General features: G+C 46.1%; 1 protein-coding gene across 2 annotated transcripts in view; it reads left to right on the top strand.

Annotated features, from left to right (window-relative positions):
* The window catches only part of PPM1F (protein phosphatase, Mg2+/Mn2+ dependent 1F), a 177,842-nt gene that overhangs the window by 63,056 nt on the left and 87,942 nt on the right, over positions 1-26,844 (top strand). For both annotated transcript variants that reach the window (XM_086942726.1, XM_086942727.1), the window contains exon 5: positions 80-268. In XM_086942726.1, the coding sequence (XP_086798852.1) occupies positions 80-268 (189 nt within the window). The remainder of the gene's footprint in view (positions 1-79; positions 269-26,844) is intronic.

Raw genomic sequence — 26,844 nt, forward strand, 5'->3', positions numbered from 1 at the left:
TATCAAGGATATGCGCACATAACCTGTTTCAGAACACTATTTTGCTTTTGTCCAAAAATTGTGATCAATTATTCCTCAGGATGGGGAGGATCGTGCTTACTTTGCTGTGTTTGATGGCCACGGCGGTGTAGATGCTGCTAACTATACAGCGACTCACCTTCATGTGAACCTAGCACACCATGTGGACTTTCCCAAGAACCCAGGAAAAGCCCTGCAGGAATCCTTCCAGTGCACTGACGCCATGTTCCTTCAGAAAGCTAAGAGAGAGGTGAGAGACCGTTACCCCAGCAGGCATGAAAGATGCACAGGACCTGGCAAGGGTTCTTGAGTGTGGAAGGGTTTGAAGGGGAGGAGGGATCTTCTTAGATGCGATGCAATAGCTAGGTGCTCGCTCATAGCATTATATTTGGAATGCAGTTGGATAAGTTACACGAGTTTCAAATAAAACAAGCTCAGTTTGTGTCGAAAGAAATGTCCGCGTTTCTCAGGCAATCCAATATCACTCTTCATAGGATTTCGCAGTATCGTCCTCAAGACAACAGTTTCTTTCATCATATGAATCAAACTTTGGTGAAGGGTGTCCAGTGGGCGATAAGGAAAAGGTTAGAGATTCAGGAGGTTGTCTGCAGTATTCTGGGCTTACTATACTGCTCCCAGTGTTGTGACTATTAAGATTCCTTTTGAAATTTTGAGGGGGCAGATTGGATTTTTTTTTCATGTGTCCTGTGCAGGTGAAGAAATTGAATCTGAGACTGGATTGTGAAAGAGTAGTGGACACAAGATTAGGCCGCACATTGAAGCATACCAGATTAAATCTAAACCAGCTTTTGATGTTAAGCATGGTGTTAAGGCAGGTATTGTTTGTCTGAATTTATGGTAATTGGTTATGTATTAAGCCTCCTTATGATGTGCCTAAGTGGTTTCCCAAATTTGGATCAGCAGTGAAGATGGAGGCCTTCAGCTAGAGAGCTGTTTTGAAGTAGGGGAAAGAGTGGTGGAATAGGAGTAGAATAGCTAAGGCTGAATGTCCTTTTAAGGTCGGTACAATTATGGTTAAAGTTGGTCAGTCACATGTTTCGAATATAGCTCATGGGTACAGAAGAAAACGCGTCGATTTCATCCCTTAATCTTTAGCGCATCAGTATTTCTCCTTTTACTGTTTATGCTCTGTCTCGGTGGAGGAGGGTTCTTTGGGATAAAAGGACATGTTGTTGTGATGCTTTCACTATGTGCACACTCGTAGCATTCTGTTTTGAATTTATTTGGATAAGTTACCTTGGTTTTCCTGAGCAGTTGAATCCTGATGGCTGCTTAGACTTGAGGGAATAAACTCGTCTCATTCTCCAACTGTTTTCCTGTTGATTTTTTTTTTATTTTACTACACTCTTGCCGTCTGGATGCTACTCATTTATGTATTTAATATGTGACCAATTCATTATGTAAATTATTGGCCACGCCTTCCTTAATGAAAATATTCAGGTGGAAGAAGTAACTATGTTTAATTGTCAGTCATGTTAAGGACTGTTAAGTTCACCCTTTGTTTTAAATTGCTATGGATGGGTGGCCCGTGGGTCATGAGTTTTGTGTTGTACTTTTGAACATTAAAGCAAACTGTCCTTGAGATTGCAGAGCGCACCCGAACAATGCCCCGTAGGTTAATATTGGCCACTGTTTGCAAGTTAACACTGTAGACATTCTTTGTGCATTTTATTAACTGCTGTTTCAATTAAATATTATTGGTAGCTTTGTGCTTGATACTACAGCAATGGCTGAACATTGTGTTATTTTTTGGGGCTTTGTTACACCTACAACCTCCCAGAGTAAGCTCTGGCTGTTCACCTTCACTGCCCTCGCCTAGTGGGAGGAGCTTGGTTATCCAGTTGATATGTCATTTCATTGGTGACCCCAGGACATTAATAGCAAATGGAGTAACCCCATGGGGAACTGGCCAGTGACCACCGAGTCCTCCTGTGACCCCTCCCCCATCCAACAAAAAAGCAATGTTTCTCTGCAAGTACTGGCTCGAGTAGCAATTATTTTCTACAACTGAGGCCACGTGTGGGAAACAAAGGCCAATTAAATTGGAGTTCATGGTTCAAAAACCATAACTCAAGCCAGCCAGCCACACTGGAGTGCATTTTTGCAGGTTTCCCTCCCAGACTATCGCAAGGTCTTAAACATATGGATTTCCAGGGAAGCTGGCAAAGTTTCTGCATGGTGTCTGTCAGATCCTATTCAGGAGACCATGGGGCAAGGAGGGGGCCATTGGGCCACAGTCATAGCAGTTGAGGCCTTTTACTGTTGCTATCCCAGTGGGAAAAGGCCCCCACACTTGTCTCAATGGTAGCGAGGGTGAGCAGTCACAGGCTTCTGAGGGAGTTTGGTGTGCGGTTAGTCAAGCTTAGTAATCAACACTACCCCACCAGCAATCAATCGATCCATCAGTATTTGTAAAGTGCACTTATCACCACTGGGGTATCCAGACGCCCAATATAGAACCCAATGCTTCTTTTTGGATGGGAGACAAGTGCTTTATTACTGAGAAGACCTAGAATTGTACTACACATTACATGGAAACCCAATTTATGGCTGTGAGGCTTTATGCTTTCAGGGCCTTTTTCTGGCTACCGCTGTTATCCCCTCTACCAGTCCCTGCAAGAATATCTACATGCTCATTCAGCTACTATATAAATTGGACTTCACAGTTAATACGAAAAAGTTATTCCAAGTATCACCTCAACATAAGACTTTTTTTCTGGTCGAAACGATTTCAAAATCGCAGTGCCAGATCCCACAGAGAGAATGAAATTCTGTCATTGCAGCAGCCGGGTTGCCTCTCACAGTGGTGAAGTTGCTGGGCTTGATTTCTTTATGTATACCAGTCATACCATGTGCAAGGCTCCGTATAAGGCAGAGGTAGGAGAGGATAATGAGACAGCAGCTGCAGGGTGATGGGAAATGTTATGAGCAGGATACCAAAGGGTCAAAATGGTGAACGGGAATAAACAACACAGACCATCAGAGCTTCTCTGACCCTAATGAATGACATATCACACACGGGCTTAACTGAAATGGCCAAAAATAAACTGTTAATTCACGACTAAAAAAGCAGTAAAGCATGCAAACGTTTTAGAGCAAAATATCTTGTTTGTAGCACTGGACACTTTCCAGCCACAGATAAAGGGGAATGAAATGCAGTGACAGACAGACCTCGAACAGCAATGCTTTAGGCAAACAAATAGGAGAGGAAGTCCTACACCTTGTACAAACTAGTACTAGACATATATAGGTGGGTAATTGAAAAAAACACCACAACGGTTGTCACGCATTTATCAGAAGAGCAAAATGGGAAAAACAAACTAAGCAGAGAAATGGGTACTACTCACGTGTAGCAACTAAACCAAGGAAAGACAAAAGATATATAAAAAAGTGGAACTCTATGATTAAACCAGTTTTCAGCAAGAGTATAAAGTGCGAAGACTTTACATCCAGATACGCACTCTCAGAAGGGAATTCACTGCCTCTAGATCAGTGTATGACACATGAATACGCTGCTCCCCATACCAGTTTTACTGTTTGTAATCATAAAGGGCAAATCTCACTATTGAGGATGAATTGATAGCGGGAAACGTGGGCACAACAATCTGGGCATGATAAAAAACAAAAAAGCCAGAAGTGTACACAGACTTGGTCACTATGTAAAAAGAAAGACCTATCATGTGCATCCAACAATTCCGAGCCCAGTGGCTCCAGAAGGCGCAGAATTCATCAAATAAACCTTCCTAAAAGACGTTTAGCAGTAATTGGGTATAAAGGGCCCATGCAGGTCTAGTTTTCCTACACTGAACAAAAACATTTGGGTCTGTGGATGACATAACCATTGAGAATAATCTCATTCAATCCGTAAAGCCTTTTTAAATACACATCACTCAGGGGGGACATTTGTCAGCAATACTGGCCTCTACCAAAAGACAGGACAAAAGACAGCTCTTTGCGTTACCAGGAATTTAAAGGTTCCTAGAAGGTGTAAAGAAAATCTGCTTACCAAGATCACTTGTACTAGTCATAAGGAATCTGTGTACCACTTCTAACGCAACGTTTTGAAATCTCCCTTTGTACCAATACGCGAGTCCACATTAAACGACCTGTGTATAAGAACAGTAGCTCATCAATGAACCATTTAGGTACCAGGAATTATAAAAAATAATAACTATTATTAAATGAGATATTGAATTAATAACTTGAATATCTCATCATCCAAACTGCATGTAAGAAATAGTTATTTTAAAATAGTTGTGCTAAAGTAAATCCTTCATACATACCAGTTTGGAGTTGTTCATTTTTAGGTCTCGCCTAGCTTTGCAGCTCGCATGCGTTTTGCTCGCTCTGTGAGGGCTATTGTGGGCTGGAGATTTCAGAAGGGGACTTGAAGCCTCGCCCCTCATTTTCATTGGCTGGCGTCATCGTTTATGTAAAACTGTGGCTTCCGATTGAAACTAAGGTTTTTTGGTAGACGCCCTGTCTCCTTTTCGTCTGTCCGGACTGGATTGCCTGCTTTTCGGCTATTGTGAGGGTATTTCTTATCTTTATGATGTGCAATAGCAGGCAAATAAAAGACTTTCCAGTGAGGAGCACAAACAATACACACCCGAAGCCTGTCCAAATGTGATTCGTTCTCACTGCTGTTTTTAGGGGCTATTTTCATTTCTTTTGCGCTGTGGGCGCTCTTTTTTATGTTACTTTATCCCTGCTATTTTTATTCACTTGGCGCTATGCTGTCCGCGCTGTTTGTTTTTATTCTCATGACGCGCTCATGACGCATTGCATGCGACATTTCAATGTACTTTGTCTAAGCGCTCAGTTCCGTGACTCCTCTGCGATACCAACCAGACTACCATTGCAAACCAGCACAAGGAGAGCACCCGCCAGCAACACAGGGCGAACTTGGCCCACGGACACAGCACCGGAGACTGCTAATGCATCCCACGAGAACTCGGGTCTCCACCCATGTGTCTACTGGCACAGCAGGAGTGAAATATCTTCCTAGCAAATTCACATACTCTATACTTTCTCTGCTTTCCCAGCTTCTATTGGACAGTTAGGAGCTGTGAGCCACAGTTGTTTTAAAATGGCGGCAGGTGACGTACGTGTTATTTTTAATTTGTTAGAAAGTAACTAGGACACACGTCTAACAAGCACTCACCTGAGGACGGTAACCAGGACACACGTCCTAACAGAAGACGACTTCTTCCGGCGGCGGTCGGCCTAAAATGGCGGCTGCAAAGCTCCGAAATATTTCCGATTCGGGGGCGTGTTTTTTGATGAGTGACGGATGACGTCACAGGTAGAAAGAAGGCAAAAAAACACGCCCCCGAATCCGAAAAAGACGAGGCTTGATGAGTGACGCCTCTCTCCTCCAATGGCTGTCCAGCATGTACGAGGCCAGCCAATGGAGAAGAGGGGCGGGTTCAAGCCCCGTACTAAATCATTAGATCTCTGACCGAGACTGCGCAAGTCCAGCCTACGGTCCTCGACCTAAAAACACTTGGGCTGGGTGAACCACTCTTATCGGCAGTTTCATTATTCACCTAAACTAACATCGTGTACCAGATATGGGTCATTTACCAGAAATGTATTTTTTCCTCATCCAAGCAGAAGACTTGATGCATCACACCTTTTATCAATCTCTGCTGCCTCTCACTGTCTCTCTGCAGCACATCTTTCACTCCGCTTCAAAATGGTCATAGTTCGACTTGTCTCTCTGGTGGAGGTTGTGACAGCATCCCGCTGTGCACGCTCTTGCCTCTCACACTGACGCTCAGCATCCCCACACACATCTGAAACAGACAGGCGTTGCTGTGTGTAGGCAGGTGTGGTGATAACTGAGAGGTTCCTGGGCCGTGCGCGTATTTCCTTGATGCAACATATATCAGCGCAGAAGGAGCAAACCTCCTCCTTTACATTCAGACACTTCCCCTTGCCAAATAGCACGACCAGGGCACAGCCCTAGGGGCCTGGAACGCCATGAGCCAGTGTTAACGCTGCATGCTTACACTACCACTCGCTCGGCATGCTGTAGCTCCTAGAAGCTCTGAGTGCACTCGCACGCTGTTTATACACACTGTGTACATGAAACGGCCGATCACACTGATTGCCCACACATGGAAACCGATGCATTTTCATAGTGGTGAGTCCGTCCGTGCAACCTGCCGTTAAAGTGAGTGCAGGTGTGAAGCTACAAGCTCACAACGCCCTGGGCAAATGCGTTCCTCTGATCATCAATTAAATCAACATGCCTTTAAAATAAATAAGTTATTGACGATACCTGTACCACTATGTGTTTTTTTCACGATGATTAAAGCTGGGAAACCTGTCTCTGAGCCCGGGCATCAAGGGGGACTGGGGTATAGGGAGATGAAGTTATTTGCCCAGGGTCACGCGTTATTGTGTAGTGGAGACGCCAGTATTAGCTGAGATGCAAGGTCACAATCTAGCTTCTGTAGCACGTCTCCTCCACACCTCACTTGCTTACAAACTGCTCTCATGGCTGACTCAGCACCACACTGTTTTGGCAGACCTCGATGCGCTGGGGGCTGCCTCGTGCCCGCAGCACCTCCGAGACTGCCAGAGTCCAGGAGTCTCATTGAGACCGGCTCCGGCAGCAGCAAAAGTGCACAATCCGCGGTCTGGAAATAAAACGGCTTTAAAATGAAAAGAAGAGAGCTGAACACCTACCTTTTCCTGCAGGAGGTCGGACCTGGGAGCTCTGCCACTCGCGCCCTGCTCGCCGATTCCAGCGTCTGTGCCTACCCAGCCAGCGAGGAGGTGATGAGGGCTGGTGCATGCGGAGAGGGAAGCGATCAGAGTGTCATCAGAGACGCGGTCTCGCACTCACGGAGGAGGGCCGAGGCTTCCCCGCACAGGGCGCTCCAGAAAGCTCCCAGTTATTTCACCCACGGAATCGAAACCACTGCGCACTGGCAGGATTGCAGGGCTACCAGCTGCAACCTCAGTACTGCTGTGTACGGGAGAGGGTTTCAGGACTAGTGTCCCTTTACGAGCTGCACGCATTTAAATGTAGCGCCTACGGTGGGCAGCAGTGCTCCAGGCGCATAATGGCACTCATAAATATCTCAACTAAATGGCACCCTTTATAACGATCTGAAAATGTTGAAAAGCGGAGCTGACGGCGCTGGCATTCAAACTTGTGCAGCAGCTATGAATGTTGTGTTCTGATTAGCTCAGCTTTCTGTGGCTGAAAACGAATGTAAGGAAATAAACGTAAAAGAGATCTCTGCTATGCCACATGACTATTTACTGACCAGATGATAAGAAGCCGAGCACTATCTCGAAATGCGCTGCCTCTCTAAGCCACTGTTTTTGCATAATGCGATTTATGAACTGCAACTGCATGTAGAGACACAGCGCGTGCTATTGTAAACACACAGTTTTATCGTTATTCCGAGCAAATGGTGCTTATGTTATCGGCTTTAGGAGAAGACTCGAGTTTATTGTGCTAGTAGTAAGAGAGTCCGAATTTAAAGAGCACGTGCAAACGGTGACAGCACAAGTACTGCCTGCACAAAAGCAGCATATTTTGTGACGTAGTGCGGCGGCGGTCGGCCTGAAATGGCGGCCACAAAGCTCCGAAAATTTCGGATTCGGGGGGCGTGTTTTTGGCGTTCTGAGTGACGGATGACGTCACAGTCGAAAGAACGCAAAAAAACACGCCCCCGAATCCAAAAGAGACGGGCTTGAACTGAGAGATGCCCCTCTCATCCAATGGCTGGCCTCTGTTTAGGGAGCCAGCCAATGGAAGAGAGGCGGGTTCAGGCCCCGTACTAAAAATCATTAAATCTCCGACCGGAGACTGTGCAAGCGCAGCCTTTTCGGTCCTCGACCTAAAAAGCAGCTTGAGACGTCCAAGGGTCATGAAGAGGAAACCAGTATTTTTTAGCAGCCACAGAGGTATCCAGGAAAAGAAGCAAATCAAATAAACACGACCAGTTGAGTGGGAATTAAAAGGCTTTTAGACAAAAAAAAACACGAAAATACAGTTTTTGTAGTGACTCTAACGTAAACATTCATTCAAAGAACAATAAAGATGTATTTGCGAAACCAGTTTATAGTTTCGAACAAGTTAAAGAGAGTAAGATGTATGTTTACGGCAGTGGACAAAATAGAGATTCGGGTACTGTGCGTAAATAGTACTATGTGAACAAAAGCAGATTAGCAATAATGAATGAACACAAATCCACATGTGAATTTAAAAACACTTTTAAAAAAAAGATTCGCAGTCAGTAAATGGAAGGAGCAGAAGTAAATAAGCAATTACTGTTTAATGTATTTCACAGGAAAATACTGTCATTCCTGTAATTAATAGCCTAGGGTATAAGAGTCGGGCAAATGAGACATGAATTATTTTTATTTCACAGTTCTCTTTGAGAGTTTTAAATGTATAACTCTCCATCTTAGTATGTGGGCAGAAGAGAAGAGCTTTCTTAACAAGCATTTGCAATGCAATAGGTCTCGCATTTACGCGAGTTTGAGCTATTGACATTGCAAATAACTGCCTTTTATTTTTGTTTTCGTTTTAAAAACTTAAATAAAAGGCATTGCCATTTACAATGCCAATAGCTTAAACTCGTGTAACTGCGAGACCTATTTCATTGCAAATGTTTTTTATGATTCCTTCTATGTAAAGGAGTGCCTGATGAACTGTTGCTCTCCTTACACCTATTACTTATCCAAAGTGCCCTGGGCATATCGAGTTCCCATTGAATGATTAAAAGACCAAACACCAAAGACAGCATTTTGTTTTATAGCAGGCAAATAGTTGCACAGTTAGTGACCCATAAGCTGTGACCATAAACAAACCCTTCTTACAAAATTTGAGCGATTAGATAGTGAAGAGAACTAATCCAAAATGCATCCCAAAAAGTGCAATCAGTTGCCATGTAAACTAGTCTGCTTAATGTCCTGCTTTTTTCAAACTATAAAAAATACCAACAGAAAGAACCCTACACGCACTTGCTGTCGGGAGAGCAAACGTGTTGTATGTCTAAACCACAAAGGACATACAGCCTCCCCATTATATTCTGTCACATGCACCACCATCTAAAGATCAACTGGTCACGAGTGCTTCTGTAGCAACGTGTTTAATAAATACTTAAATTTAATTTGATTGATCGGTTTGATTTGATTTTTATTTTTCTATAACGCTTGAATGCCCTTGGGCGTCTTGCCGCTGCTTATACAGCAAACTGTCCTGGTTTGTAATGACCTATAAATGATTTCCAAAGAGCCAGGTTTTCAATAGTTTCCTGAAAAAGATTAAATTGGGACTGTTTTTTAAATTCAAAGGTAGCATGTTCCATAGCTTGGCTGTTCCTTCTATGAAACTCCTCCCTCGCCAATGTGCTCTCTTGATTCTGGGGCTCACCAAAAGTTTGTCAGCAGATGAAAGATATCTTTACGCTATTCTGTAGCAGAAGAGGCATTCAGTTCAGTCCTGAAACTCATTCTCTGGGACGGAAGATGACACTCCTAGCATAAGTGTTAAACATACTTCTAAATTACATTTTCTTGGCGGTGATGTGGTAGTCTAACCACCTCTTCGCAAAGCATTACTCTGTGGATATTCAGGCAAAGATTGAGGCACAAGTGGAACAGTACATGTTAAGACCTGTATATTTAGCAGTACGCACTCTTCACACTGAAGAGGGGGAAAGCTCTTTATAATGAATACATAGCATATGAATATAGCATAGGTCAAGGCTTCAAAAGAAACTAGCGACCTACCTGTAGTAATAGTTTTTCAGCTTGAAACTTTACTACATTTACATGCAACCTTCCCATCTGCTGGTGAATGGAGGGCAGTAACTGCAAAATGTAAGTAAAAGTTTTTTTTTTGTTAGATCTGTTTATTGGTATTTGTAAATTCAACAATACAATAGGCACTTCAGTACGATCAAAATGACGCTTTGATTGTTCATGGGTGGTATTACATCAACAGTTCGGTCAACAAGGGCGTACTGGCAGAGCACGTGAGTAGTCCTTGGACAGGATACAAGCGGCCAGTTGTGTCCTCTGATTAGGGAAACAGGAGTTAACACGCTTCACCCCCCTACAAGGGAGGGGACAAGCTTTGCATGCCCAACCCAACCCTAAATAATAAGCATGTGCAAAAGAACAAAACAACTAACTGCGACACTGTCACCAAAGTACATTATCGTTTTCCCCAATTCTCAGCCCCTATAGCCCACGCCCCCCCTCCCTCTATTCCCACCATTGGACTTGCATGGCTACTCACCAGATGTTGCCTCGCCGCCGCGTCGCGCAGTGCACAGGGGAATGTGTCTGGTGTGGCGCTCTCTGCGTCCCCGCCCCTCTCGCCTGTTGCGCCAGCCTAGTGCCCCGCCGCCCCCTCCTCCGTAGCGTCTCCTGCAGTGTGTTTAACATGTGTTCCCATCTCTCCGCCATAGGCTCCTTACGGAGTCCCATGATTTCCTCCCTCCTGATGGCTGTCCATTCCGCACGAGCCCAGGAGGAGTCCCTTGCCTTCCATCTTCTGGTAAGGAGTCGTACTGCCGTCACCATCCCCAGGTCGAGGAATCTAGACAACGCTTTGTCCTTAGGCGGCCTTTTAAAGTGGTGCAGGAGATACTCGGGCCAATTGCAAGGCATGACTCGGCCAGTGCTCCGTGCGAGTAGCGTATGTATGTCCTTCCAATAGGTGCCGAGGCTCGGACAACGCCACAGGATGTGGAGGAGATCTGCGTTCACTTCTCCGCATCTGGGGCAGGACGCGTTCGCTCTGTGAAAGTTTTTATTTATTAAGTCCGGAATTAGATGGGCCCTGTGCACTATGTATACTTTAATTTGGCGGAACCTCATATTTCTGGGGATGCGGACCGGGCTTTTTAGGATCTTTCCCCATACTCCATCCGCCAACGCTCGCCCCATGTCTCTCTCCCATTTTCCCCGTAGCGGGGCTAAGTCCTGCTCCGTATGCGTCCGTAGGGATGCAGCAAACCATTTGACTAAATGCCTACCTCTGCCCATAACGTGCAGATACTGTACCGTCAAATGCTGCGCCGGCTCCTCCGCAACATCGCCCCACCTAGCCGCCATATGTGCCGTTAGGGACCTATGTATTAGGAAGCCCCTGGGGGAAGCCCAGTGTCCGCGATCAACGTCTCATCTCATAGGGTAATAATACTCCATTCTGGTACAGGTCGCCCAGCGTCTGGACGTCCGCCTTGTGCCACTCCTCTAGCATGGAGTGCTTAAGCGTCCCCCCGCCTCCGGGGCACCACAGGCGCATACGGACGCACCCCTCTCGTGAGGTACAGTGCCCTGCAGAAGCATTTGAATGCTACAACCAACAGTGGAGGAGTGGGGCGTGTCGATGCCGCTAGCGGATGGAAAAGGGCAGAAATCCACCCCAGCGTGTACGGTGGGCCAGCCGTAGCACTATCCTCCCTTCCCCTGTCCACCAGCCAGCGGGCGACCCACTGGAGCTGTGCCACCAGATAATAGTGTTCAAAGCAGGGTAAGTAAGTTAAATTTATTTTGATCGAAGTTTTAAAACTTAAATCAGAAAAAGGATCTAAAGATGGAGTAGACACTCTGTGCATTGCGAGCTTATGTTTGATATCATTGACTCTGCCTATGGTCAATGCTCAAAAGATAAACTTTTACAAATATTTCTAGTCTCGGCCACTAAATGGTAGAATAATCCATCGCATGTGAATTCAGAAGAGTTTAATGCCACAAGGCTATTGCTACAGATAAGTGAATGCTTCCTTTAAAGTGTTACCTGCCTGTGCAAGAATGCTGGTTTCCAGCACAGACAACACAAATGCCACGTTTTATATTAACAAGCAGGGTGGGTACTTCTTTCACATAAGGACTGGAACAAAGTTAGGCTACTAGACTGATTCTGTGGGCACCACTCTATTGGGCACTGCCAGGACAGTAATCCACTGTGCTTGAGCTGGTCACTAGAGGAACTTTGTGTCCTCACTTCATGAGTGGGATCCTCATTGGAAGATTGTTCCGCTTTCACGGGTTGGGTACGAAGCATGTGACCCTATTTCTTGCGCAGGAAGCATGAAGTGTCACACCAAAGCAGGTTGACCTCAGTAGCTACAGTGTCAATCTTGTGTACCATTCCGTCTCGAGAGGTCGGGATTGCAGCCATTATATCTATAAGAGAGGGGGGTGTCTCCACTGCCAGTGTTGTCCCCTCTCCTCCTTCCGCCATGGTTATTTTCTGGGCTTCTCTGCCCTGGGGCATAGAGTGCGCATAGTCAAGTACTTTGTTGACTTGGGCCATCAGATTTCCTTTTTCCTTCACCATACTTTTGCCCCTCGGGAGGGGGTCACTATCTCTGGGGCACCGCAGTAACCTGTCGGGGAACCAGTTGGAGCATCCAGACACTCCTTCCCCTGTCCTTCCTGCAGACCGTCGGGCGGAGAGGCCTGAAGCGCCTCAGACGTTCTCTCCCACCTCGCAGCCGTTTTCACACACCGTCGCCAGTGGACTCAACTCTTCCAAGCCACCTCCTCCAGTCCTAGTTCCTCCCCAGCTTATCAGAGGCCCAGCCACCAGGTCAAACCTTTGGTGCTCCCACCAAGTCTCCAGAGGCTATATTCTGTCCACACCAGGGTCTTTTCCCTCACCACTGGACCTTCAAATATAGAGGCTAAGTCTACTTAACTACCAGTTGCCTTGAGCGCTATCTCGTAGAATCACAGCAAATCACTGCCACCCCCTTCGGCATTTAGTGCCATTATATTCCTCTTGCAGCATTGTGTATGGGTCCACCCCGGTGAGGAAATGCTGCAGTCCTGGCTCACCTCTTATGCTCTGCACCTCCAGCACTCAGCACCGTGTTCCTTCTTTTTTTTGTTGTTAATTTTTGCTTTTTGCTAGAAATCCTCCCAGTGCAGCCCCCGGATGACTTACGGCTCTCCTCAAAAGCCGCCTGCCAAGCAACGCTTCTCTTGGGCACGCTATCAGCAGGGGTAATGTGCTCCAGCCACCACTTCACTAGCAGCCCGATTCAACTGTGTGGGTCACCCACCTTCTGTCCTGACAGAGCAACGCACCCTCACGGTTCCTGCCACTATATCCGCAGGCCAGCTCTGGCCCAATAGTTCTGGCTCCCCTTATCCAGGCAGTCCAGTCCAAAGGGCCCAGGTATGCCGCATCCCCTCCACAGCTGTCTGGACTGCGTCCCTGCCCGGTCTCCAAGTACGCTGCACCCCCAGAGCGCGATGCGTCTTCCCACCATCTCACCAATGCCACAGGTACTGTCGGGCTGCCTCCTAATCCCACCCAGCGCACCACTAGTCATTTCGGGGGCCGGCTGAATTCCACACCATTGCTCCCAGCGCAGTCGTCCTCAGAGGCGCATCGGATGGTCTGTGCTCGGTCTGCGCCAGCGCTGGGAAAATAGCATTGGCGTGGTGCTCGGCCTCTGCTTCGTCAGGGCGCTCCTTTCAGACCACTCTGGTGCAGTAGGCCCTCAATCAGGATCCGGGCTAGGTTGGCAGTCGGCGGTTCCAGGATTATAGAAGCAGTCATAGGATTTGGCAGGAGTAAGGCTGGATATTTGTCGGCAGGAACGCCGGTAGAGACGTCTACTCTGCCATCTTGCCAAGCAACACCCCCCTTGCATTACCCTTATCATGTAATGAAACCCCAACTTCTCCTGCTTCATTTTGAAAATCATCAACCTCCATCATCAACAACCAACCTTAACACCTGTCAACCACCTTTTCAGGATGCACCAAACCTTTCCCTCCCTTCTGGTACAAAGCACCTCTCCTCCAATTCCATGTCTGTCCTTTCTCCAATTTAATCCAATTTCCCCCCACCATCTTTATTCTGTATGGACCCTGGAACTTGCACAAACCCCGACCCACACCACCAAGGTTTAGCCTTAACCCAATCGCTCACATTGATCATGCACTGGCTCTGATCACCCTGTGAGGTCTTGCTCAACACTTTAGAACCCTGTTCCCGCATCCTTAAAGGAATCCACTTGGGCCTGATGTAGATCTTGGCAGGACTCCCATTGTCCCTCAGTGGTAGCGGTTACAAGTGCTCCATCAGGCTGAATCCTGCATGCGTATTTAGATATGGGCTGGCTTAACCGCCGTGCGCCTCGACAGACTGTTTACCGTCATGTAAACAGTGCACCTCCGTTGACACAGTGGACTCAATTGCTGGTTAAAAGTACTCCGTTGCCGTCAGGCTGGTGGGTTTGCGCTGAGCCGATTTAGATTTCCCTGTTGTGATGCCGTTGTCCTAGCTGCAGATTTCTTATGGAGTGAGTTTCTGGTGGAGTGTAGACTGGTAAGTACCCCTTTCATAAAGTGGTACTACACATGTAGGTTGTATTTAGTTTAAAAGTATGTGTAGGGAATGTGTAATGCCCCTATTGTACTTATAGCAGAGCGCACATATAACATGTAACTAATGTATGTTTGCAACTGTGTGGAACCTTATGTAAAGCGCTCTCATACCTTCAGGTCTAGCCAGCGCTATATAAAACTCTTTAAATAAATAAACCTACACACACTTTTGGGTGTACACCCACAAGCACAATACCCACAACTACCACATCAAAAATATAAACTATCCGTTTCAATACAGGTGTGTGCGTCTGACATTGATCAGTTGTAGAATGAATACTAATAAATTAAACATAGGAAAAAAATAGCATGTTAGGTTACCTTTGATTCCGGCGACGATGGAGTTGATTAGCGTTGTGCTCAAGCTGTAGCAGCAAAGGACGGACCTGGACTGGCACTCGGACTGTCTTTCGTCCATGGACCGTAAACCTATAAATCAAGCGGGTGGCGAAACCTTAGAAAAAGTGACGGCGAGACCAGTTGTCCACAACATGTCCTTTAGAACACTCTGCACAAGCAACCCTGCACCACTTGCCAGCTCCATGGTTCCCTTAATCAACAGGTTGATCCTCTCCACATGACCATTGTGGATTGCACTAAGAAGTACAAACATTCTTCACACCATTGTTACTCAAACTCTCATTTCACCGGAAGTAAGTTGCATGCCATTGTCAGTTACCTACACCAAAGGAATGCCTTTTCTCCTGAAAATTTCTCCCAGCACTGCAATTGTAGCGTTTGTGCTAACACACTTCATGACCATGCCCACCGCATACCTCTCATGTTCAGGCAAGAAAATAAATGGCCTTGTGAAATCCAAGTATATTTGTTCCCACACAAAAGTTGCTTTAGACACATGTTGATCATTTTCCAATTAATTAATTAATTAATTGCAGGTTTATATAGCGCTAGGATCGACTCCCGGAGGAGTATCTCCACGCTTCGACCGCTGCGAAACCCTTCCTGGCTTCCCTGAGAGATGGTCCCTTTATGGGTATCTCCAGGGTGAGACCAGGCATCCCCGGCGGTCTGGTGGGGCCGTTAGTGAAGATGAGGCAAGCTAATGCCCAGAGTTGCCGAGTGTGATCGCTGATCAGAGTGGGCACCGAGGCGAGAGAATTATCGAGTCCGCTGACCCTGGTCCAGAAACCTGCCGCGTCGGGAATCGAACCCTGGTCCCGGGCCGTCCTCTGCTCTCGGGTCTGCCGCCTCTAACCAGTGAGCCACACTACTTCACCAATGTGTCCAAACCTAGTCTGTCTCTTCTTTGAAGCTTTGCACACCTCTCACTCTTCCACCCATTTCTTCACCTGACTATCCATGATTAGCCACAAAAATCATTCCTGGAGTCTGAGTGTCAACATCTGACGCAAATGACCTTCATGCGCTAAACGTATACTTTTATCCCTGACTGCACTAGGTAGCACAAACCTATTGCTTCTCATCATTAACTTTTCCCCAAATAAAGACAAACTCATTGGCCATCTTGTGAAATAGTTTCACTGCATCCGGAAATGTACTCTCTTCTTATTCTATCTTTGATCATATCAACCACTGTTTTGAGAACACTATCTCCTTCCATAGTGCACGTCCAATCTTCCATGGATTCCCGTCCCTGCAAACCTTCCATGGCATCCTCCACACCTCCCACCACACCTCCCTCCACTTACTCAGCATCTAACTCCCAATCATCCGCCGCCCTATTCCGCAACCTTGACAAGCAACCTTGACCTTGTTCTTCCAGCCTGATCCATATTCGACACAACAATCCTAATCCTGTAATTTTATGGTCAAACTTTCCAGGTGCCCCAAACCGTTTTTTTGCCATTGGCCCCAAAACCTTCAGCAAACGTATGTGCTCTGTTTTCAATACAACCTAGTGCCACAAATGAAGGTACGAAAATAGTTTGTCTAACCAGAAGCTAATGCTTCCCGTTTGATGACAGAAGAATTCCCTTAATTCTAGACAGCGAATGGGAAGCAAAACCCATTGCCTTCTGTCCTCACATGTCCCTGTGACAGCACTGCACCTATACTAATTGCACTGGCATCCACAGTGAAAATCGTCTTTACCCCTACCTAAAATGGAACCAAAAGGCCAGCGTTCACAATTTTGTCATTAATCTGCAAAAAAGCTGCCTGTTGGGCTTCCCCCCACGTGAATTTCCTACCCTTCCTCAACAACTCTCTCAAGGTATCTGTTTTAATAACAAAATCTCTTAAAAATGTTGGTTAATATTCCACCAAACCCATGCATGATCAAAGTTTATCTTTATCATCGGGCACCTCCGCATTGACTATAGCACTGACCATATTCAACTTAGGGTTGACTCCTTCTCTCCTGATGGGATACCCTAAATATTTGACTTCTTGCACCTTAAATTTTCTCTTTTGCAAAGTCAAGCCAGCTTTGGAAATAAGAATTTAGACCTCTCGCAAAGTATTATTGCTTTCCTCAAAGACTGATATGTCGTCTTGAAAAAAACCCAACATTTTTGACTCCATAATACATTTGATATTAGTCTCTGAAAAACACGTGCTGCATGGGAACCGCCCAAAAGGTAACCTGTTAAATATCCCCTCTCTCTTGATAAAAGCAGTGAAATGCTTGGAATCTGGATGCAGTTTCACCTGATGATAGGCACTTTTCAAGTCTGGCTTGAAACAATTCTGTCCCCCAGACCACAATAAAATCAGTTCATTTATTTTTGGCAGATGGAAACAATCCATGACAATATTCTGATTCAGACTGTGCAAGTCAACACAAAAGCTTAATGACCCATCTGAATGTTATTACCACAGGAGACTACCTTTGTGGGGCCTCAACAGGCTCTACTACTTTGTCCTGCATCATCTGCTTGAGTATAACTCTTACTCTGCCCTTATTGCCACAGGAACCTTCCTTGACCCCTGTCTCACTGGCACGGCATCCTTCCTCAGTACAATTTCATGTTGATATTCTTTTGCCTCTCCCAACCTGTTCTTAAAAACTGATTTAAACTGTTCGAGAATATAGTTCTCCATCGTCCTTCACCATCACTTAGTTCGCCAGCTTTTGGGTTCACCACCAGTGACATAACAAAACCTAAAGCCCAACACCACCCAGCAAAGTACATGGGGGGACCCAGTCAGGAGCTCTCTGATCCACCCGTGCACAGGGCTGTAGGGGGTCGCCTAGAGCTTGGGGGGCCCCCCCGCACTGCGGGAGCTATTGTTGCACCACTGCAAATGTCTCTATCCAATCTTCCCATTCAATTTGTGGATCTCCAGGTTGCATAAGAAATGAGGGAGGAATCGCAATAGACTGGTTTATGTTCATGATAAGTTGTAGCACAAAGTTCAAAGAAGGCAGTATAGGTAAAAATGCACTAGGTAGCACTGCAGAACACAAGGACAGGGACCAACAGCCATAGAGTTCAAACGAGTAGGTTTGAAGTGAGCCTGGGGGAGCATTAGGAGTGGATGTTTTCTCATGTATTAAAGTTTGGCTAAGGGTCAACTGCCAGCTCGTGACACTATAGCGGACAACAGTTTTAAAGCGGCTCTCAGATGTAAGGAGACTTTTATCTGCTGCTGATCGTAATCGACGTCTGACAGGTGCTTGGCTATCCTAGTCACCAAAAATATTGTAGTAAACGCACTGAAGAAGGCTGTAGAAGTTGAACACTGAAAGTTTATTCAGAAGCAAAATCATGTTACTCGCAAAGCCAGGTACCAATAGCATCTGACCTTTTCCCAGAAAAATAACCCCAGAACCCCTGTAGTCAGAGCGCTACTTAAACAACATTCTTTGGGCTCATCACAGAGCTGGGCACAGGAAAGCAACTACAATGAACACAGAACAAGTCCACACTGTTACACAGACCCGCTAGAATGGAGCACGGAACAGACCATCACCTACTTGCTGCACCGCAAGGGGATAAGGCTTGAGAACAATCGTCAACTGGGTGCACATTTTTCCTGGGGAAACCAAGGACTTGCACCTTAGCATGATTCATGCAGTTAACTGATTGCAGATCAACTAGTGAAAGCTCGCCCAGGAGGAACTAGAAAGAGGTATCAGCAGATGTAGCACCACAAGGGAGGATCACTCACAAGGACACTGCAGTGTAAAATAAATTCAATTATGTAGTACTTATCATGTGCTGCTTTTTATAATGTACAGTTTTTCTAGTTGAAATATTTGAGCGCAGTAAAAACAAAAGATTTGAGTGACCTTCTAGCAGTTTCCAGTGGATGTCATCTGTAGGTTACTACGTGCTTTTTGCAAACATTGTTAACAGTAATAGAGGTAGTAAAGATCTATAAAAATGTTTCCAGTAGTATGTACTGAAAATGTTCAAGGTTGTGGGTAAAAACCAAAAATCTATGAAAAAAATCATAATTTCTTAAATTTTTGCCAGAAATTGTAGGATGCTACACTCACTATGTTCATTCTCCAGTCCTGGACTAAATCCATGCGTTGTCTCTCAGGAAAAGAATGGATCTATTCAGTTCCTGGGCAGGCGTGATCTGTAGTGTTGGGAGCCTTTCTCTGACCACTTTCAAATGTAACATAATGTGTAGATCACTTACCACTCCAAGTGGATCACCGCCAAAGTTCCAAACGCCATAAGAAAACTTTCTTTTTTAGGACCAAAACCAGCTCTAGGTCATTCAATATGTGCAACTTGTTACCTTACAGAAGGAACATGCTTTAACATTTTTGACGAGGTCATTCAGCATTGGTAAGCCCGTTCTATTGCACACTGTAGTGAAGATTGCCATGTTTGTTAGAGGGCTACTGTGCTGCATTTCTTGACTTCGAACAGGCATGTTCATTTACGAGCTAAATAATTCATCATCGGTGACTTGCCTTACATACCTCATGTAACCCAGTTACTGACAATTTGATTGTTCTTGGAAAATCAATAAAGCATTTTGAAAAAAAAAATGTTAAAGGCAGAAGGCTTTTTGAGACTCCTGTTCGGATGGGGCCAGGCTGTTCTTATTTGTGTTGCATCATGACTGCTTCAACTGCGTTGTTTTCCTCGGGCTGTTTGACATTTGTGGTTTTTTTGTTTTCTTAAAAAGCACTTGAAAGCTAGGGATGAAATTCTGGCTATCCTCTTAAATTGTACGTCGCTGTGAAATGCTAGAATTCTGGCTGGTTTTATAGTGATAAAATGTGATCGTTCCCACTGCCCTCAGAAGCGCCTCCTACACACTGTTGGAGAATGTTGCAGAAGTCTTCAGCTCTCCGTGGGCAGCATATTCTGAATGTTGGCATCAAATGGTGCAAAGACTCATGGCTGCCTCTGTTCAGCTCATTTCAAAGCCTGAGCACCCTTTACTGCCAGTGAGCAAACCTGTTTCCCAGTCTGTAAATGGTTCTTTAGTTGGTGTTTTGCCGAGTGCTCAGCCTTTGAAATCTCTGCATTATTCATACAACTGTGTGTGTGTCCAGGGAGTCCAAACTCAAGTCCGTTTAAATGCCCTTCTCTGTTTAAAGACCCTTTCCTGTCTGGGCTGTTCTGTTGTGCAGACTGTAAATGGCTGTGTGAAGATTCCTTTATTGTTACTGTGCAGGTGCTCTGCCCGTGGACCCTCTCTGTGCAACTCTTCCCTGAACGTATAGTTATTTTTAGGTCTCATTACAAGACCGCTGTTAGAGTATATAAAGTCTGTACGTAAAAGCCTCTTAAGGGGCATACCAAAAACTTACAGTGGGCTTAGGGCCCTTTCATTGTTTACAATTGGCGCCCTCTGGTGGCTTAGTGTACTAATGCGTCCACTGTAGGGGCTTGTTTTCGATCTCCTGGTCAGAGGTTCAAATCCGTGCGGGTCCACTCAGCCTTACATCCTTCTGTGGTCGATAAAGTGAGTACCATTGAGTTGGGTAACAATAAAGATCTGTAATTCAGCACCAAGATACCCTTCTGGGTGAACGTGTGCTTTACAAATACACGTAATGTTATCACCGTTCTATATGACGAACCCTTTAGTGACATGGCTAAGTGTCAAAGGCTGTAAATCTACTGAGCGAGGACCTCTTGTTATCTATAGTCTTTGCACTCAACATCTGGAACCCCACGGGAACTGGCTGTTTTGTGCCAGGAACCATTCCCGTTTGAATGTTGAGTTTCGCAGCCTCTGGAACTCCTCTGTTACTCGTGTAATTTATGTTGTCAATAATCCTTTCATGCTTCATTGCAGAAGACTTCGTCTGTGCATTCCCCACTCCCTCTGTGAGACACACATTTTTAAGAACCCTTTCTTTCTTGTTTGCAGTGTACTAATCCCTACACAGGTGTTGGGCGAGGGTGCTTGTGCCATAGCTTACAAATGGCTGTCGATCTGATCTGCATTTAGAATAATTTAGAAAACTCACCATCTGCCCCTCCCCCTACAGAAATATCCTCCTGTAATATACTGCTCTGTGCAAAGAGTCCAATCTAGCTGGGCTGCATTGTTCAGGGTCTGTAGCCAGCCTGTTCGAAGAACCATTTCCTGCTCGGGAGATCTATATTCCACAGTAGTTCCTCTTGCTTTAAATAGCATTTCTTCCCGTACAGTCTGTTCCACAATCTGTATTTTCTGTGTCAGTGACCCGTTGGTTTGTGTGGGTGGGTATTTCACAATTTGCAACCATTTGGTGTAAATAGCCCTCTCCATCTGTTGCGACAGCAGCTGAAAGCTGTCAACTCCTGTACATAGAATGTGTTCATTTCTAGAGTCCTTTGCCTTCTTAGAGTATGTAGTCTATTCCAGTTTTAAGCAACATATTCCCCATCTTGGGACCCCGGTGGTGGGTTAGAGGTAATATGGCTGGGGAGTTTGGCAGAGTGTGTGTAATGTACTTCAAAAGTTTCCATTGCTGACATTTATTTTTCTATATCGCTTGATACTGTATCTGTGCCATTTAAGAACACTATAAAAACTAGGCGTTAGTCACCCAATTTAATGTTACTCCGTTTATTGCCTTCTGAAGGATGAAAGGCTGAGAGCACCTCCTGCCCCCAATGCCCCTTGAAGTCTTGAAAAACTCATGCAGATTACAAGAGCGAGCACCTAATTTACTCCTCTGGCCAAAGAACTTGTTGCTTTCTAAAAACTTCTAAGCAGCTGCGTAACCGCCCTCCTAGAAGCAGTAACTTGAGTAGAGTTTATATACTTTCCTTCTTGTGTTGTCCCTCTTCTGGAGCATGCCCTCTTTGCAGTCCTCGCAGTCCTTTTGGTTGCCTGGCTTGCAGGCTTCCACGGATTGTTTTTTTTTTTTTGTATACATTTTATTGCATTTTCAAAATACAATTCGACATTCTCCACTTGTTTTCGGTTTACATAATTTTTACTATTACCATTATGACTTTTTATACAGTATGATAACCATTTTTGTCGCTCATACCAAATCATAAAGATCGTTTGGTTCCTTTCCCATCCCGACTGATTGCATTGAGGTGTAGCTACACAGAAATCAATTACTTTCGTTGCTATCGTCATGGGCTGATGTCCGGGCGGGAGTCTATCTGCAGGAGTTTGCATATATGCCCTCTAAGCTCGTTCCATTTCCCCCATATATCTAGACCACTTCTTGGCGCAACCCCTGTGAGTATACACTGCTCTTTCGGCTGTCGTTCCTCCATTGTTGGTATGTGGGCACCACACCAGAGCCCCAGTTCCTGGCTATGTTCCGTTTTGCCACTGTCATGCTTAGTGTCGCCCAATCCTGTAACCTTAGATTCAGATCAGTGTGCTCCCAAATGTTGAGGAGGCATCTCCGGGGTCTGGCGGGACATCGGGTCTCCCAGAGTGAAGTGGCCTGCCTCAGCACCCCTTCCCATCCTAATGCTCGTTGCACCGTATGCCATATTTTGATTGTGTGAGCTGTCCCGCAAGGGTGTTCCTCCTTTTGGTGGTGTATAGGGCTTTCAATAAATGATCTGAGGGTAAAATATATCTGTTCATTCTAAAAGCCGGTTCTTCCTGCGGGGCATGTAACCATTGATTTATTATCATTAGTTGTGAGGACCAGTAATAAGTTTTATGTTGGGCAGTGTGATTCCCCCATCATACCAGCTTCGGACCAGTTTGTGTTGTGCTATACGCGCCAGCTTTCCACCCCATAGTAGAGTGGAGACTTCGGCATCGATTGCTTGGAAATATGTAGGGGGGACCGGGAATGGGGTATTCTGGAGGGCATATAAAAATCTAGGTAGAGCCATCATTTTAAAGAGGACTCAGTGGAAGCGACCTCCAATGTTGTACGACTTTGTCAGCTGTTTCATGAGGTTTTCTTTGATGAAAAGCGCTGTATGGGGCGTAATGTATATCCCTATATATATAAATCCGCTGGTTGCGACTTGCAGCTCACATCCCAGCGGGAGCTTTGGTGTTGGACCATATACTATGTAAAGGAGTGATTTTGACCCATTTATAGTGTATCCAGAGACCTTCCCATATGCAGTGCAAATGTCCAGCAAGCAGACCAACGATCGTGCTGGGGATGTCTGGTATATCAATACATCGTCCGCATAGAGCTAGATGCGGTCCTCCCAGCCTCTCTCCCATCTCATCCCTCGGATCATCACATCCTGCCTTATCCATGCCGCGAGCGGTTCCAATATTAAAACGAAGAGGAGTGGTGATAATGGGCATCCCTGCCTCGTTCCCCTGCCTAGTTCAAATTCTCTCGAGATTCGTCCATTAGCCACTACCTGCACTAGGGGTACCGTATATAGCAGTTTAATCCATGCGCAGAACTTTGGACCGAATCCCATCCTCTGGAGGACCGCAAATAGAAATGGCCATTCCACAAGGTCAAATGCCATACTCGCGTCCAATGAGAGGAAGGCTGCATCCTCCCATATAGTCGATATGCGGGTCTTCACCCCGTGTGGTCATCTTAGGGCAGTATTGCGACCCGGCATAAAGCCCGACTGATCCGGGTGGATTTGTGTAGCAAGGTGTGGTTGTAAACAAAGTGCGAGTGTTTTCACCAATATTCTGGCTTCTGCATTTATAAGGATATTGGGTGATATGACGAGCACTTTGATGGTGGTTTACCTGGTTTATGTATAGCCACCATGGTGGCCAATCATTGATCCCTCTGCCATATCCCGTTATCTAGACTATCATTGTACATGTTGAGTAGGTGGGGCATAAAAGCTGTTGCCTTTTTATATAGTTCAACCGGTAAGCCGATGGGCCCCAGTGCTTTCTCTGTATGAAGTGCAGACAGTGCCAACCCCAATTCGTCCGGAGTTGGTGCAGTTTCTAAGTCGAGTGTCTCTGTCTGTGAAAATGTAGGTAGTCGGATGTCACTGAGAAATTCTAGGTTACCCTCTATTGTGGCGGTGGCTATAGGCGCACACACTATTTCATAATGGGATGCGAGTGCCTCAACTATTTGCTGAGGGACTGTTGTAGTAGTGCCGTCGTCTAGTTCTAATTGGGAAACCCAGCGCCCTGCCCTCTCCCGCCTCTCTAACCATGCCAGTAGTCTGCCTGTTTTGTCCCCTATTTCGTATATCAAGTGTTGTGTGGCGGTGTGTCTTGCTTTGGCCTCCTCCCATACAAATGCTGTATATTCTTTACACGCCAGCGCTAATTCATGTGTCATGGTATCGTTAGTGTTTGCAGTGTGGGCTGTTTCGGCCTGGAGGACTTCCTCCTCCAGGGTGTCCAGATGTTGACAGTGTTCCCGCTTATGGCTGGTGATTAGTGAAATAGCCTGTCCACGAATTATTGATTTGTATGCCTCCCCTAAGATGGTCGGGGACTTCACTGACTGTTCGTTCTACTTAAAGTATTGCCCTGTGGTTTTTAAAAGTTCTTTGGTAATCTTCGGGACCTTTAGAAATCTGGGTTAGAGTGGAAAAACTTGTCTCCTACCTGGGACCTGTGATGTGTATTTAAATTGTATCAGTGAATGATCAGAGATGCCTCTGGGTAAATAGGGTATCTCTATATATTCCCCGGTAGTCTATCTTCGAGAGATTATTGTGTACTCCGGAATGAAAAGTGTACTGTCGCTCAAGGGGGTACCCAGTGCGACAGATATCAATCAGTCCCAATGCCTCTATAAAGTCTTTCAGGGCCTGATTGGAGCTAGAGAAGTCTCCGGGGGGTCTACGATCTATAGTGGCGTCCATTACGGCATTGAAGTCCCCGCCTACAATTAACTCTCCATGTTGGAGGTTAAACAAAAACTTTCCAAGGTCTTGAAATTCTGTCTGGTTGTATGTAGACAGATACTAAGTTGTAAGCTCTCCCCTCTCACTAACATGACATTGCTGCAAAGCGGCCCTGTTCGTCTGTCCGTGATCCTTTTATAATCAGAGGTGACCTTTTATGGATCAGTATTCCCACTCCCCTGGAGCCCGAGGTGAATTCAGAGTGGGCCACCATCTTAAATCCCCAGCGATCTAGCGCCTTGCAGGCTGATCCCACAAGGTGAGACTCCTGGATCAGTGCCACTGTCTGGGTCCTGCGCTTTAGATATTGGAGGACCAACCCCCTTTTAATCTTATTATCCAGACCATTGACATTCCAAGATATGACCGTCATGGGGGGCCCAGTGTCTCCGGCAGCAGCAAGTGGGCATTTGGCTCTTCAGGTCGCGTCAATATATGCACCATGTGTATGTGTTAAAGTCGTCTTGTGTAATGAATGGTGAAACATGTAATATGACAATACATAATGCTTAGTGTCTTAAAACATTTCACGGATCAATGTCGATAAAACAAAATAACAACCAAAACTGAAATCCCGTAACTGGTCCCCATCCGCCTCCCCCACCCTGCCTCCCTGCCCGACAGTTCTAGAACTGCCCGCCACCCCAACTGAGCAGAGTGCTTCGCTCCCCAAACTTGTCTCATTGCATGTGGGGTTGAGTCTACCAGTGATCCGCCTGAGCCCCTCCCTCAGAATGAGTCTTTTGTCACACTACTTAGTATATATCATGCCTGCTCGAAATTCGGGATACCTTCTGAATACATTGCATGGGTCAGGCTGCTGTATACCCGCCCTACAGTGCGGGTGCGAACGTCCCGATGCATCTCAGAGCCCTTGACCATTGCAAGAGGTACCAGGCAAGGGTGCCCACTCTCCCCGCTCTTGATTATACTGGCGCTGGAACCGCTGCTCTGTAGACTCCGGATGGAGGCTCCCCACTGGGGCATTCAGAGAGGCGGGACGACGCATGTGGTATCCGCCTATGCGGACGATATTATCCTATACCTCCGTGATTTGAGGGGTAACCTAGACCCTATACCTAAACTATTTGAGGAATACCGATGTTATCGGGCCTCACTATAAGCGAACCCAAGTCGTATGGGTACTGCTTTGCTGCCACTGGCTCATCAGCACCACTGCTTTTTCCACCCTACACCTTCCAATTGGCGGATACCACTTTCTGCTACCTCGGGATCCAAGTATACAGAGATGCCGAAGAAATGATAGACGCAACCTAGGAAGAGCAATGAGGGCACTCAAATCGCAGATACAATTTTGGTTATCGTTGCCTTTGTTGGTGGCCGGTAGAGTGGCGGTCTCCAAGATGGTGGTGCTTCCCCGCCTCATTTACTATTTCACTAACTTGCCGTTCCTGATCCCAGCTACAACGTTCAGGGCGCTGGATACACTCTTAATAGAACTCATATGGGGATCGGGGCGGAGGCGCATAGGACTTGCTAAACTACAACTCAGCTCTGGGGCTGGGGGTATGGGAGCACCGGACTTCCGAGCATATAACTTTGCCTGTCAGCTACAATGGCTGGCATACTGGCTGGCAGGCCGGAACCTACATGAAATTGACATGACAGAAGAGGATCGATCCAAGGGGAAAATTCATATCTTACTTTTACCCCAATCAGAGTTACCAAGGAATACTCCTCCCCTTCTCCGACTTGCCATACAATATTGGCGGAAAGCGGTAAAATACACAACCCCGACGACCTCATACGCCACCACGATTCCGCTACTAGGTATCCCGCTGGAGTCGGGAACCCTCTCGACCCACAAGCTCACAACATGGCACGACGCAGGGGTAACGCAAGTCGGAGACCTCTTTGCTGACGGACGCATGCTGTCCTTTGAGGACTTCAGGACCACACATAATGTCCCAGGAGGCTCGTTCCTCATACATGCTGGTCTACGCCACTATGTCGCAAGAATGTGGGCGCAGGATGGGGAAGAACCGCCCACAAACCCTTTGCTAACAATGCAGTACCTCATGGGAACGGGAAGTCACCTGACTAGATGGCTCACTGCTGGTATCAAAACAGAGAAGGCGACCTCATTATTGCCCCTCAAAGCAAAATGGGAAGGCGACATAGGAAGACCACTCGGGGATAAGGAATGGGAGCGTATCCTTCAATTTCCCAAGAAAGTGGCTATAAATCCGAAGTTCAAATTCATTCAACTGATGGTCTTGCACCG

Source organism: Lissotriton vulgaris, chromosome 11, assembly GCF_964263255.1.
Source record: "Lissotriton vulgaris chromosome 11, aLisVul1.2, whole genome shotgun sequence".
NCBI classification, from domain to species: Eukaryota; Metazoa; Chordata; class Amphibia; order Caudata; family Salamandridae; genus Lissotriton; species Lissotriton vulgaris.